At 41.4% G+C, this 14,453-nt stretch overlaps 1 protein-coding gene across 1 annotated transcript in view; it reads right to left on the bottom strand.

Moving 5' to 3' along the window:
- The window catches only part of ZZEF1 (zinc finger ZZ-type and EF-hand domain containing 1), a 135,343-nt gene that overhangs the window by 81,833 nt on the left and 39,057 nt on the right, over positions 1-14,453 (bottom strand). The window contains exons 6-11 of the mRNA XM_055132070.1: positions 14,186-14,396; positions 11,556-11,672; positions 10,204-10,382; positions 5,148-5,246; positions 2,563-2,654; positions 1,388-1,536 (exon numbers count right to left, since the gene is read on the bottom strand). Coding sequence (XP_054988045.1) covers positions 1,388-1,536; positions 2,563-2,654; positions 5,148-5,246; positions 10,204-10,382; positions 11,556-11,672; positions 14,186-14,396 — 847 coding nt within the window. The remainder of the gene's footprint in view (positions 1-1,387; positions 1,537-2,562; positions 2,655-5,147; positions 5,247-10,203; positions 10,383-11,555; positions 11,673-14,185; positions 14,397-14,453) is intronic.

The raw sequence follows: 14,453 nt of genomic DNA, 5'->3' as shown, positions 1-14,453 counted from the left end.
GAACAAATGCACTGGTGCTGGGATTATTGGCTTAGTGTTTAGGGTCACTCTGGCAGATCATGCATGGCTGGGGAACAAACATGGGTCTCCTACATGCAAAGCATACACTCCAATACTGAGGGTTGGCACACCTAGCAGTGCTCAAGGGGCCAGCCTAGCTCTTTTCATATAAATACTTAAAATTTATACGGACAAAGAGTCAAAGGGCTGAGTGCATGATTTACTTGCAGGAGGTCTAGGGTTCAATCCCTGGGCACTGCACAGTCCCCTGAGCATCACTATGAGGGACCCCTAAGCACAAAGACTTGAGCACAGCTGGACAAGGCCTAAAATACAAGATCCCCCATTACCCCCCTCCAAAAAAACCCCCACAACAACACAGGGGGCAGGAGTTAGAGATAGTTCAGTGTACTAATACACATGTTCTGCATGCAGCAGGGCTGAGTTCAATCCTTCAGATCCTTCAGATCCCAGCACCGCCTGGTCCCAAGCACTTATCTATCTCAGGGAGTAAACAGGGGTAGGAAGGCTGGGGTATGAGTAAATTTACCAGTGACTATGTAAGATTGAAGACCGAAGGCTTCCAACAATGCAAGCATCTATCAATCTCTTTGGGTAGTGGCACTGGAGATTAAACCTAGGGACTCAGATATGCAAGGCTGCTTTATGCCTGAGCTACATCCCTGGCCTAATACTCAGTTATTAGTTTCAGTGCTCTTGAGCAGTGCTCAGGGAACTTGGGATCTAGTAATACTCAGCTAACCAGGCTGGGAGTTCAATGCTTAGGCCTGAAGATGTGGAGCTGCTTTAACCCTGCAGTGTCACAGACCATAGGGTCACCTGGTGGTGGTGCTTAGGAGTATTTACTTTTTTTTCAGTGCTGGGGAAAAACTCATGTCTCATGCATACAAGGTATGAGTTTTGCTGCTGAGCGCCCCCAGCCCTACCCAGACTTTATTTTTTAATTAATTTATTTTTTTCTACCCAGACATTTTAAAGATGTGTATACCTGGTCACAGAAGGGACTGAGAAAGAGTTTATGAACAAATTCTTATGAACAAAATGAGCTGGGAAGTCAGTACAGGGATTAAAGCATTTGCCTTGCAACCCGCTGGCCCAGTGTGAATCCCCAGTATCACACATGGTTCCCGAGTATTGTCAGGAGTCACCCCTGAACACAGAGCCAAGAATAGCCCCTGACCACAACTCTATGTGGCCCAAGTACCTCCATAATTATCCCCAAAAGATACATCTTCATATGTACTGCTAAAGACAATGGATGTTTATAAGGACAGGGTTAGTTGTACTTTTTCTATAAAGATCGAACTATTTTGCCAGTAAGAGGATTTATATAATTTTACTACTATATTTTTATTCTTTTCCTTACCTCCTTTTTACAAATTGCCTGAACTCCTGAAGCTTCCATTTGTCATATTTTTCAAACCTTTTGAAATGTTCTTCTGCATGAAATTTATCAGAAGATGAATTGTAAGCAAACACCAATCCACACTGGGCACCAATGCCCCCACGTCGAACCTAAAAATAGAGATCCAGATAAAGTACATCAAAGGATCAAAGGATCACAACTTCTGTGTCAATGGTGTTTCCAGATTTTGTTAAATTCAAATAGCTTAAAACTTCTTTTCAAAAAATGATTTCTTACTTTTCTCAATCCTTATATTTATACCATTCGTAGACTTTATTTGTTCATCTCTGTGCCCCTGGCCTGTTACAGATTTCAGAAAAAGCAAACCGCTAAATGACCAATGAAAAAATAGTTGGGGGACTGGAGAGATAATATAGTGGGTAGGATTCTTGCCTTGCATGCAGCCAACCCAGGTTCATCCCCCAGCACCACTTATAGTACCCCCAGCCCTGCCAGGAGTGATCCCTGAGCACAGACCCAGGAGTAAGCCCCTGCTTCTGTAAGGGTTAAAAAAAATTAAAAAATAAAAAAGACTTGGACTTCTAAAAAGCAATCCTATTTTGTTTGTTTGCATTCTGGGCTATACACAGCAGTCCTTCGGGTTTACTCCTGATTCCGTGCTCAGGGATCACTCCTGGCAGGGCTAGGGGTACTATATGTGGTACTAGAAATTGAACATCAGTCAGCCATGTGCAGGGCAAGTATCCTACTTGCTGTACTATCTCTCTGGCCCCCAATTTGTTTTTTGGGGTTTTTTGTTTGTTTTTTAGGTGTAGGGGGCACCATAGTAGGTATGTGGGCTACATACAGTAGTGCAGGGAGGTCAGGTGGTGCCAGGAATTGAATCTGTGGCTCTGTGTATACCAGGCATGAGCTATAGTTCTTTGAATCTCTCCAGCCGTCTAAAAAGAATTTCACTTTTTAATAATAGCAGCACTGGGGCTGGGGTAGAGGGGTTAAGGTGCTTGTTTTGCATGCCACTGACTCCAGTTGGATCCTCAGCACCACACCCCTGAGCACTGCCAGGAGTGACCCTGGAGCAGAGTCAGGAGTAGCCTCTGAACTCTGCCAGGTGTGGCCCCCAAAATTAAACAACAAACTGTATTATTGCTTAAGGAAGGTAGCATGAGAATTACCATTATTCTGATCTGTGTAACTTGGATGGCAGATTCAGTTCCTGTAGAAAAAATAGTACTTGCTCTGGTTTTTCCAGTCTCTGTAAGAAAACCTATAAAAAGGAAAAATAAAGTTAGGATTACTGATGCATTTGTTATGAACCTAAGAATAAGTTCAATAAAAATAAGCCATATTCTTTGAAACAAGACCTGTCCCACCTATCTCCTAGGTTCATTTTTCCAGTGGAGTAAGACTAAAATTTAAACTGAGCTGTAAGAACAGTAATAGCAGGTGGTGAAGTTAGAGACCAGAATAAATTGAACTGCTTCCAGGCAACTATTCACATCAAAATAATAAATCTACAAAACCTGTTCATCCAAGGCAGGAGGAAGGCAGGGAGATAAATATGCAAAACAAAGACACAGGAAGAACAACAACATATACAAATCATATCAGGTATAAAAGCCTGCCAATGTTTCTAGTAGCTATAGAATTTAGTTATGGATAGCTATGAACTTTCTATTTATAATAGCATTAAAAAGGCTATATATTGGTCAGGGAGATAGATCGAAGAGATGGAACACATACTTTGCATGTAGAACACCTGGGTTCAGATTCAATCATTAGTACCATATGGTTCCCTAAGCACTGAGTCTAGAGTAGCTGATGAGTATTGCTGGGCATGGCACAAGATCCATCTCCATATAGGAAGAGCCTACCTTGCATGCCTAAGACAAAAATTCCAAATCTTGGAACCCGAGAGATAGTAGATAGGGTACTAGCAGTGCATGAGACTACCTTGGGTTTGATCCCTGGCAGACTATATTATGGTCGCCTGAGCACTACCAAGAAGTATTTCCTGCACATGCTGGGTGTGGACCGAAACCAAATATGAGTGTTTCTTTTTTGCTTGTTTTGCTTTCGAGCCACACTTGGAGATGCTCAGGGCAACTCCTGGCTCTGCACTCAGGAATCACTCCTGGCAGGGTCAGGGGACCATAAAGAATGCCGGAGATGGAATGCAAAGCAAATACCTTACCTCTGTACTATCTCTCTGGCCCTAAAAAAGAATATTTCTTTCACAGAGTGGTCTTGCCTTTTCTAGGTAGACAAGGTGGGAGAGGAAAGAAAGCTGCTACCATCTCTTCCCAATCCCACCCACTCACTTTGAGAGCAGGGGATTCAATCAAATACAAAGGCTTTTAATGTGTCAGGGGATGGATAATATAAAGAAAGAGAGCCTGCAGAGGCTGAAATACTTAGGGACAGACAATCATTGTTTAACAGATACCAAGGAGTGGAAGTGTGACAGGGAAAAGTTTATTTTCCCAGAAGCCTTTACTTCAGAAGTTGCTGAGAAAAATCCAGGAAATAGAACAGAGGATAGCCAGTGAGTCAAGTGACATCAAAGAGGATCAGGGAGAGGAGAAAAAGAAGAAGAAAATAGCACTTGTCATTGAGGCAGGATGAAGGGCAGAGGGAAACTGGGAAAATTGGTGGAAGGAAGTGGACAATGGTAAAGGGATGAGTGTTGGAACACTGCATACATGAAACTCAATCATGAATAACTTTGTAACTTTACAATTCCATTAAAATTTTTTTAAATGATAGCCATTGAAAGCTCATGAAGACTGTTGGACTGTTACCACTATTAGGAAAATCAAGAGAATAACTAAACTCAAAGCACTGAGAGAAGTTCCTTTCAATGTTTGATAATTGCTGAAATAGTTATTTTCTTTTTTTTTTTGCTTTTTGGGTCACACCCAGCAATGCTCAGGGGTTACTCCTGGCTTTGCACTCAGGAATTACTCCTGGCAGTGCTTGGGGGACCATATGGGATGCTGGGGATCGAACCCGGGTCGGCCGCGTGCAAGGCAAACGCCCTACCCGCTGTGTTATCGCTCCGGCCCCAATAGTTATTTTCTTAACTAAATAGGCAATATTTAGAGAAGTACAGGGGGCAGAAGGCAGCAAATGCAGTAATCTGGTCTAAAGGATAGATAAGGAAGAGACTCATAAACACATCCCAAAGGAGGAAAAGAGTGTTCAGCATATAAAGCCATGCATTCCAGGCATCTACTTAGTTTCTTCATACTAAAGATAATACAACAAAAAGATAATCTACATTTAAAATGGTGTGACTGGGGCCAGAGATTTATTATATCAGGCATGGCGCTTGCCTTGCATGCGGCTGACCTGGGTTCAATCCGGAACACTCCATTTGGTTCCCTGAGCACCAGAAGTGATCCTTATGCATAAGCCCTGAGCACTGCTGTGTGTGTGGCCCCAAAACCAAACGAACGGTGTGTAAGTTTCTCTATTCCAAGAGGAAGAATCCTTTTCAAAACTGCCGCCTATCAAATATTTTTGTGTTAGTACAGGTGACTAAAACCTAGACATATTATAGTGCTATAAAGGAAATCTCAGTGGTGGTTCAGAAAGCACTGTCAATTGAAGGGTCCCTCAAGTGAAAGCTACAGATTAAAAGCATTTCAAATACTAGTGTGAGATGTCACACATGTCCAACGAGTATCCTATATTTCTTTTTCAATCACTAAAGACAAGAAACAAGCAAATAGAAAAACTGAACAGATCTATTACTTACCATCTCTTGTCCATGGTTCAACAAGGAGGTTTTCAGGTCCTGATTTTTCTTCTTTCCCTTTGACATCACAAGCCTGAAGAGTCAGCTGAAGAGGTTTACCTGATCAAAGAAAAGAGAAAGAGTCTAAAGCAAGTCTACAAAATATAAAAAACACCCGGCGCATCAGGGGAAATAAGAGTACTTGTGACTACCTACAACACTGACTGAAAATTTACATGTTTAAAAACTAAAAGAGGTTTTTAAAAAATGGTGTAACTTTTAGGGCCAGAGACATAACACAGCTACTAAAGCGTTTACCAACCCTGGTTTGATCCCTGGCATGCATATGACCCCTGAGCATCTCCAGGAGTCCCTCCGGAGCATAGACCCAGGAACTGACTTTGACCAACACTGGGTGTGGGCCAAATATCAAAAAATTTTTAAAGGACTAATTTTTTTTGTATCACCAAAGGAGGACTCCTAGTTCTCATAAATGAAAACTAGCCCGAAAACTGGGGCCTTCTCAGAGTGGGGGCAGGCAACTTCCCTCAACCTCCTACCCCTACTCTCCACCCCTACCCTCCATACTGTCAGAAGCCCCAGAAGCCACACCCACACCCCACAACTAATCCTGGAAGAGACCCCAAGCCAATGAAAGTCCCAGGTATAATGGTCTTCTTTGAAATAAAACTCTGGGGCATTTTGGGAGGCTTGGGGCTGGGGTGAGATGCCATCTAATCCCTGCCCTGCTGGAGCCCCTGCAGTCACAACTACACACCAAAGCCTCTGGAACAGTCCAGCTTCACTGCTTTACAATAATCTCAGAAGAAATGCCAAGCAATGAAATTCCCAGGTACATTGGTCTTTAGGTGAAAATTCTGCCAGAAGCCCCAGCAGCCTCACCTATCCCCTGCAGACTCCAGCATATGAATGGGCCTAACTTCAGAACTTCATGACAAATCTGAAGAGACACCAAGCCAAAAAACCATCCCTGTTTTATAGCTCCTGAAGCATGCAGCCACAAACGAGGCCACAGGACACCTCCTAATTATCTGATTTTTACAGGGAACTTGAGAATAGATTTCAGAAACAAAACTCCATACTAATGCATAACCAGAAAACAATTATGCATTATAGAAAAGGGGGATGGGGCTGGAGCAATAGCACAGTGGGTAGAGCGTTTGCCTTGCACATGGCCGACCCAGGTTTGATTCCCAGCATCCCATATGGTCCCCTGAGCACCACCAGGGGTGATTCCTGACTGCAGAGCCAGGAGTAACCCCTGTGCATCGTCAGGTGTGACCCAAAAAGCAAAAAATAAAATAAAATAAAAAGAAAGGGGGGAGAGAAAACGCTCACAGCCTGACCTGCCTGAGAAACTCATCCTTATGTCTGAAGGAGGATGACTGCAGCAAGAAAATGGAGAGGGGCAAAGGGGCACTGGTAGGTGAGGAGATCAGCTGAGCAGTCAGGTGGACCAACAGTGATACCTTTACACAATGCCAGGAGTAAGCTGGTCATGTGAGAATCACTACATAAATAGATAAGTTAAAAACAGGGCTGAAGATATAGTACAGAGGTTAAGGTGGTTGCCTTGCATGTGTTTGACTCTGATGTGACCAATGACATATGGTCCCCCAAACATTTCCTGGAGTGACCCTAGCTAAGAACAGGTCTAGCTCAGGACACCCTGAGAACAGCTTGGGTGTCCAAAACACACAACAACCTCCCAAAAATACTAAAAAAGAAAAAGAGTTCTGGTGTTTTATATCATACATCTGACAAAGAGTAAATATTCCCAAAAAATAATAAGTCACAAAAATCAACAAGAAAAAACCAAACAAGCAGCCCATAAAATGAATGGGCAGAACTGAGTTAACTTCGTTACAGAAAGTCCATGAAAAGATTTTCATGTGCCCCACAAATACATGAGAAAACTTTCAACATCATTTATTGTTAGGGAAATGTAAACCAAAACTAATAGTTGGGGCCAAAGTGATAATAGAGCAGATAGGGTGCTTGCCCTATACATGGTTGACCTGAATGTGATCCCTGGCACCACATATGGTCCCCTGAGCACCAACAGGCAATACCCTTGAGCACAGAACTAGGAGTAAGCCTTGAGTACTTCTGGGTACAGCCCTAAAACAACAAAAAACTACAAACAGTTTATCAATTCAAACACATGAGAATGGCCTATGTCAAAAAATTTGGAAAAATAGCTCGAGAGGTATTCTTTGCACGCAGGAATCCCAGTTTCTATCCTTGACACTGTATGGTCTCCAAAGCACTACCAGGAGTGACCCTTCCAAGTACAGAACTGGAAATAGTTTCTGAGTGCGGCTAGATATGGCCCAAAATATTATAAATTTTAAAAAATGGAAATTTCGTATCTTCTCTTCATAGCATTCCTAAATATTTTTTATCTGAAGCATCCACAAACACAAATTCCAAATGACATATGCTTCCCTATTCATAGAAGCAGTATTCACAACCTAAACATGAAATCAAATGCCCAGAGACAGACGACTGGAAGAAGTTGCTGTGGCACATATACACTGAGGAATACCACTCTACCATGAAAAATAAGAAATCTTGCCTCTGAAGACAAAACAGATGGCTCCTGAGGTGATCATGCTAAGTTAAATAAGGAAAGATGATTATTTATTAGTTACACTCATATTAAATATGAATAGTTAAAAGAAAAGAAAATGCTGTCAAAAAAATAAAACTGGTGACTGAGAGAGAATCCAACTAATCTTGACTTCCTGTTATTTTTGTCTGGGGCCACACCTAGTGGGATAATGTAGCTCTGGAGACTGTGAGCACCACCAATGTAACCGGAGTAATATAGCACTGAAGTAGTACTGCATCCTTCTCTCTTCAAATACTCTTCTGGTCAAGGCCTCATGGGACAGGGGAGGAGTCAGCCCTTCTCCCCCAACCCCGCCTTGGGACTCTGAGATGATGCCCACACAATCCACCGACCATCTCATGGCTCCCACACAGCCATGATCCAGAGACACACGAATGAATCTGGGACCCGAGTGACTTGCTACAATGATCTCTCCAGACCCTAATTATTAAAATTTTAGAATTCATAGAGCACGTGAGCAGCCGCGCAACATTATATTGTATCCACAACAAGTAAAACAAAACACATTGTCTAGCATTGCATTTTCGGCAGATATGAGTGGTGGTGGGACTGGGCTCAAATATCAAAGGTAACCAAAGTAGAGAAAGAGAGTATTTTGCAAATTGTCTGCCACACAGGCAGGGGTAGGTGTGGAATGGGGACGGGGGCAGGATACTGGAGACTTTGGTGGTGGAAAACGTGCACTGGTGAAGGGATGGGTATTTGATGATTATATGATCAAAGCTCAAACATGAAAGCTCTGTTACTGTGCCTCGCGGTGAATCAATAAAAAGGGGAGAAAAAATACCGGTCTGGTTAGCTAAGAATCATTGGAAGGCAGCTTAGATTCTCCTGAGCACTGCTTGGAAGGTCCAGAAAAAAAACAAACAACTAATTCCTAGGCTTGGTGAAAGCTATAGTGGTCACAAGAGAACAGTAGGAAGCCTACTGGGAAGAATGAAGGGAAAGGTTTTCTTGGTTGTGGGATGGAACTGCAGCTTTGGAGAAGGAAGTGGTAGCAATTACACATATATAGACATGTGAAGCTAAATCTAGAAAATTCTGAAATATTAAACCCTAGGGCCGAAGTGATGGTACAGCAGGCAGGGCATTTGCCTTCCACATGGCTGATCCGGCTTCGATCATTGGCATCCCACATGATCCCCCAAACACTGCCAGGAGTAATTCCTGAGTGCAGAGCCAGGAGTAATCCCTGAGCACTGCTGGGTGTGACCCAAAAAGCAAAAAAATAAACTATTAGTCTCAAATATTACAACAATGGTAAACATGACAATATAAATCAGCCAATACTAGTATTATTGATGTAGTATTAATAATAATAATAATATTAGTCATATTAAGGTAAGGCATATATTATGGTAAAGGTACCACTAAATGTTCACATGGCAAATAATGAAAACTCCAGCTATCTGGAAAAGCTAGATGAGGTAGGAGAATTGGAAGTCCCATGCTGGGAGTGTAGAAAATCGTAAGGATGGGAAAAGCAGCAACAAGTATGCATGTATGTCTATGCATCCCTTTTGGACCAGATGGTAAAGGGATCCAAAGACACACGTTCTTTTTTCTTTCTTTCTTTTTTTTAAAGTGCCAGGGATGAACCCATGGCCTCATATATACAGGGTTAGTGCTCTACTACTGAGCTATACGTCCCAGGCCCCCAAAGATATATATTCTTTATTTTTTTGGGGGGGTGTTTTTTTTTTAACGTGGGGGGGGTCACACCTGGCAATGCTCAGGGGTTGTTCCTGGCTCTACACTCAGGAATTACACATGGTGGTGCTCAGGGGACCTATGGGACACCAGAGATCAAACCTGGGTCAGCTGCGTGCAAGGCAAACGCCCTACCTGCTGTACTATCACTCTGGTCCCAGGATATATATTGTTTGGGAATAGGAGGGTATGGTTTGAGAGGGTCATACCTAATGTACTGACAGTGCTCAGGTGGACCATATGAGATACTGGGAATCAAAGCTGGATCGGCTGCATGCAAAGGAAGTGCCTTACCTGTTGCTGTACTATCTCTCCAGCCCTCAGGGAATATATATACTAAAACAAGCATTTTTGTCTCAAGTCTGAGCTAGTTCTCTCCCACAATAAGTGAGAAGTGCTCCAACTCCCCAACCCTTCTAGCCTACACAATGAAACACTTCTGTACTTCACCAAAGAGAGCTAAGGCGAAGCAATGAGGCCTAGATGTATTAGGAGTATAGCTAAATGAACACTTGGGTCTTCTTTTGTTAGTGCTGCCATAAATAAGTCAACATCTCCTTCTCCCTATCAATACCAGTCAAAGAGGATATGTTCATCCAAGAATGCAGCAATTACAACAATCCAGTGTACAAACAAACTGAAAAGTCAACAATATGCCAGAAGGTTCCACGCAAATGACATTTTTATGATTCATTCAGGCAGATTATTTACCGTATTTCAGGAGCAGGTTTTGCCTGACTAATGCCATAGATGAGATGAGGGACAAGGCATCATAGTGTGTGTCCAGATGGTCAGTGATGGTACACAGAGAATTCAGCACTTTGGCAACACTTCCTCTTGCTAGTGCAAAAGCCAGAAGAGTCAGCTCTACCTCGGGGGTAGAACTGCAGCTACAAACAAGAAGCAAAAATCTCTTCACTTAAGTACATGAGAAAATTTAGGGAGCCCAAACCAAACATAATTAATCACCTACCTTGTACTTTCTGTATGTTTACCAGAAATGCTTTTCTAAAGTATTTCAAAATATTTTCAAAACCTAAGAAAAAACTAATTCAACTCAGTTTAACCAGGAAATTATACTCTTAATTCTGCAGCATTCCTCTGTAAAGGCTTATTTCATCTAGACGTAATTAATCGAATACTATCAATTTTAACAAGATTAACAATCTGTTCAAATAAGCCTCTTTTATCAGGATGCCTTGAAGAATGAGTTGGCCAGAGGGTTAGGGTTTATTTCCTCAAACACCAAATATCTACGTTAGATTTATTCTCTATCACACTTCTCTGCTTTTAAAATTATATGCATTAAGGGGGTACAAAGGATGGCTCAATGGCTTAAAGCACTTGCATGGTCAAATGTCAGATGGCAAAAGGTTTAGACTGTTGCCATCTGTATGCGCTGAGGTGATCAGGACAGTTCTGATTTCTATGATCCCTGGCAAAAAGGGTCAGGAAGATGGTTTAGTGGCTTTGGACGTGCCCAAAGTGGTAATGAACTTAGTCCATGGATTAAGCACTGTGAAAGGGTGAAGATCATCCCAACTGCCCCTTGTTTGGAGTCTCTGAACATTTTTAAATTGCTAGATGGTTCAGACCCTCATTTGCCCTCTAATGTAATAATGACATTAAGATTCCCAAGACAACGCTGAGTGTAACCATACTAAGTGATTCTTCTACCAAGCAATCAAGGTTAGTGATTCTTCTACCAAGATATCAAGGTTCGGAGAGATAATTATACCTACGTATATAGGAGAAGCAGGTGCTGAGTAAGATCATGGGCTGAGGAAGTGAGTTAATTACGAGGGTGTGCATTCTGGACTTTGAGACATCTATCTATTCTAGATGAATCAGACAACTACACCCTTCCTCAACCCCAAGTCCTGGTACAAGATATTAGATAACAGAGTGAGTTTAGAAGAGTGAACTATTATTTTATATTGTCTTCAGCCTTTAAAAACAAACAACTGTAGTGGTGACTTTAAGACTGATTTTGTTTTAAATGACCTAAAAGAATATTTACCCTCCATTTCCCTTACAGTTTACCTCATCAACCCTGCTTTTACCTAGTTATCCTTATGAGAAAGCTGTCCACTTCCTCTAGAACATTGGGAGACAGGAAAGTTGAGAAATCTGTAGATCCAGGTGAGAGAGAAAGTGGAGGCATGTGCTGGAGTGCCTTCCTAGAAGTGCAAAATGTAAAATTAGAACAAACCGAGGCATATTATTAGACATAAACTGTTCAGAAGCATATTTTTATTAATCCCTTAAAAACAAGCAGTGTTTGGGGAAGGAGAGATAGGACAGTGGGTAGCAAGCTTGCCTTGCACAAAGGTCAACCCAGGTCTGATCCCAGGCACCACATGTAGTTGCCTGAATATGGCCAGAAGTGATCTCTGAGCAGAGTCAGAAGTAAACTCTGAGTACAGTCAGTTGTGGTTTACAAAACAAAACAAAAACAAGCAGTGCTCCTACAGAGATTCTGGCACATAATGTAAATAATTCCAGCCATTTACCCCAGGAATCATGGTACTGTTAGTTTAATAGAATTTCCTTATTCCCTTCCACCACCACCCACCACACACCCCCTGCCTTTTTTCAGAGTTCTATTTCTCTCTGCAAATACTTACTCAGCATTCCGGAATCAAATATTTATCTTAGGTAACCACAGAAAAAAGGCATATATACTCTAAAGAAAAACCCTGGAGTTCTAAGAATTTATCCCAGAGGCAGAACAATTTGTGGCAAAGTAAAAGTTTATCTTATACACTTTAAGATGTACAGTAACAAAAGATGCTCCATTAGTTTTCTTTTCTCCTAAATAAAGCAGCACCCATCACCTGCATATGTTTTCTGGCCTTAGCCTTAATGCCTGCTTCAGTGTTTTTCCTTTTTTTGTCCCATATTATGCCTAATCAAAACCCTGCAAAAGTGTTGGAGAAAGATTGGTTAGGGGGTGCAGACAAAGGGCTGAGGGTGATGGGAGGCTATTTATATGGAGAGATTGATTAAACAAGTAAATATATGAGAGATGATGCGAATCATGTTTCTTGCTATAAGAGAAGGGAAAAGAATCCCTGGATGACTCCCCACAAAAATACTTTTTTAAAAAGGCAAGAAGGAAAGGCATAACCAAATATTACCCTTCAGATCTAGTAGTAAAAGCAGTGCTAAGGTTTTAAAGTTTATTTAATAGCAATAGCATAAGCTGGGGAAATAGTGTAATTGTTGACACACTTGCCTTGCATACAACCAACCCTATACTATTCTCAGCACCCCATATGATCCCTTGAGCATCTCCAAGAGTAATCCCTGAACACAAACCCCTGAGTAAGTCCTGAGCATAACTTGGTGTGGCCAAAATATTTTAAACAAACAACAAATCAGAAGCCCAATAACAAACCAAAAGACATGTACAGAAGAAATATTAGCAATCTTTTTGTCTGATATTTTGATAGCCTATACTAGTAGTGTCTACTGAGTTATAAACATATAAACAATATAAACATGTAATGCTAATACTTTTTACTGAAGCTTGTTCTTTTTTCCTAACAAGTGTTTTGTTTTGAGATTTGGGCCAAACCCTATGATGCTTGAGGCTACTCCTCCTTATTCCTGCTCAGGGATAACTCAGGGTTTTGCACGAGGGAACTGCTGGGAATTAAACCTGGGGCACCTGTATTAAAAAAAAAAAAAAAAAAAGCTCTAGCCCTTTGAGCTACACACACACACACACACACACACACACACACACACACACATATATATATATATACATATATATATATATATATACATATATATATATATATATATATATATATATTCCTGGACCCCCAACAAGTTTTTTGAAATGGAAGATTCGAAAGGCTCTCTACATGTAAAAATCATTTGTAAAAAAAATCCTCAATATGCAGTGAAAAGACCTACAAATTGCTCATTCACCTGCCCACTCATGTAGCTCAGAAAAGATCACAAGATCACTGCCTATAGAAATACTAAGTAAGAAATAAGGCTCAGGGCAGGGCTCATGCTTTGCATGAGTGAACCCTTAGCTAGGCTCAATTCCACACCTGACAAAAATAAGTAAATATTTTAAATGCATATTTCACAATATAAGTTGGTAAATAATGCATAGCAATGAGAGTAATTTTCCAAGATAAAGTGATAAAAAAATGTGAGCAATTACTGTCAATATATAAGGAACTGGAACAGCTCCTGAGACCCCAAGAGAGGTAGGGTTAATGAATAAATGAAGGAGAATGCTGGAGGAGCTTTGAAAGGATGAGAAGATATTGTCTGCCATGGAGACAGGGGGAGGGTGGGAAAGGGGAGGTATACCGGGGATACTGGTGTTGGAGAATGTGCACTGGTGGAGGGATGGGTGTTTGATCATTGTATGATTGTAACCCAAACATGAAAGCTTGTATCTCACTTGATTCAATAAATTAAAAAAAAGAAAAAAGAAAGAAAGGATGAGAAGGAAGGTACCTCTCCAAAGTCTATAAAATCAAACCTTAAAGACAGAAGAAATCTGAGCTGATAGACACAAACAGGAAACAACAGGGTAACTGTGCTAAGCTACTGACTGACAGTCAATGATGAATGATCGAAGGCTGCTCAGTGATGTGCTGTAAAGGTTTAAAAAAGAGTAAGTACTCATTGCCAGGAATGAAAAACCAAGAAAGTGACTTACTGAGTATTGTGCAGTACTGTCTGGACAAAGGCAGGATTTGTCTCCATGGAAGCAGTCACCAGCGATGTCAGCAGAGACCAATACCATATTGCAGAAGCATCTGAGACTGAGACCCCAGACTTCTTAATTCTCTGAAAGCCAACAGCCCTCAGACCACGAATTCTAGTGTCACATCCATCGCTAAGGCAACGCTTTATGTTTATCTGGACATCTGTAAAGTGCAACAACAAATTCAGTATTGAGTTAACTTCTTAAGTTCAGCAACAGC

This window comes from Sorex araneus, chromosome 3 (assembly GCF_027595985.1).
Source record: "Sorex araneus isolate mSorAra2 chromosome 3, mSorAra2.pri, whole genome shotgun sequence".
NCBI lineage: Eukaryota > Metazoa > Chordata > Mammalia > Eulipotyphla > Soricidae > Sorex > Sorex araneus.
Note: the sequence above shows the minus strand (reverse complement) of the source record. Positions and strands in the feature narration are given on the sequence as shown.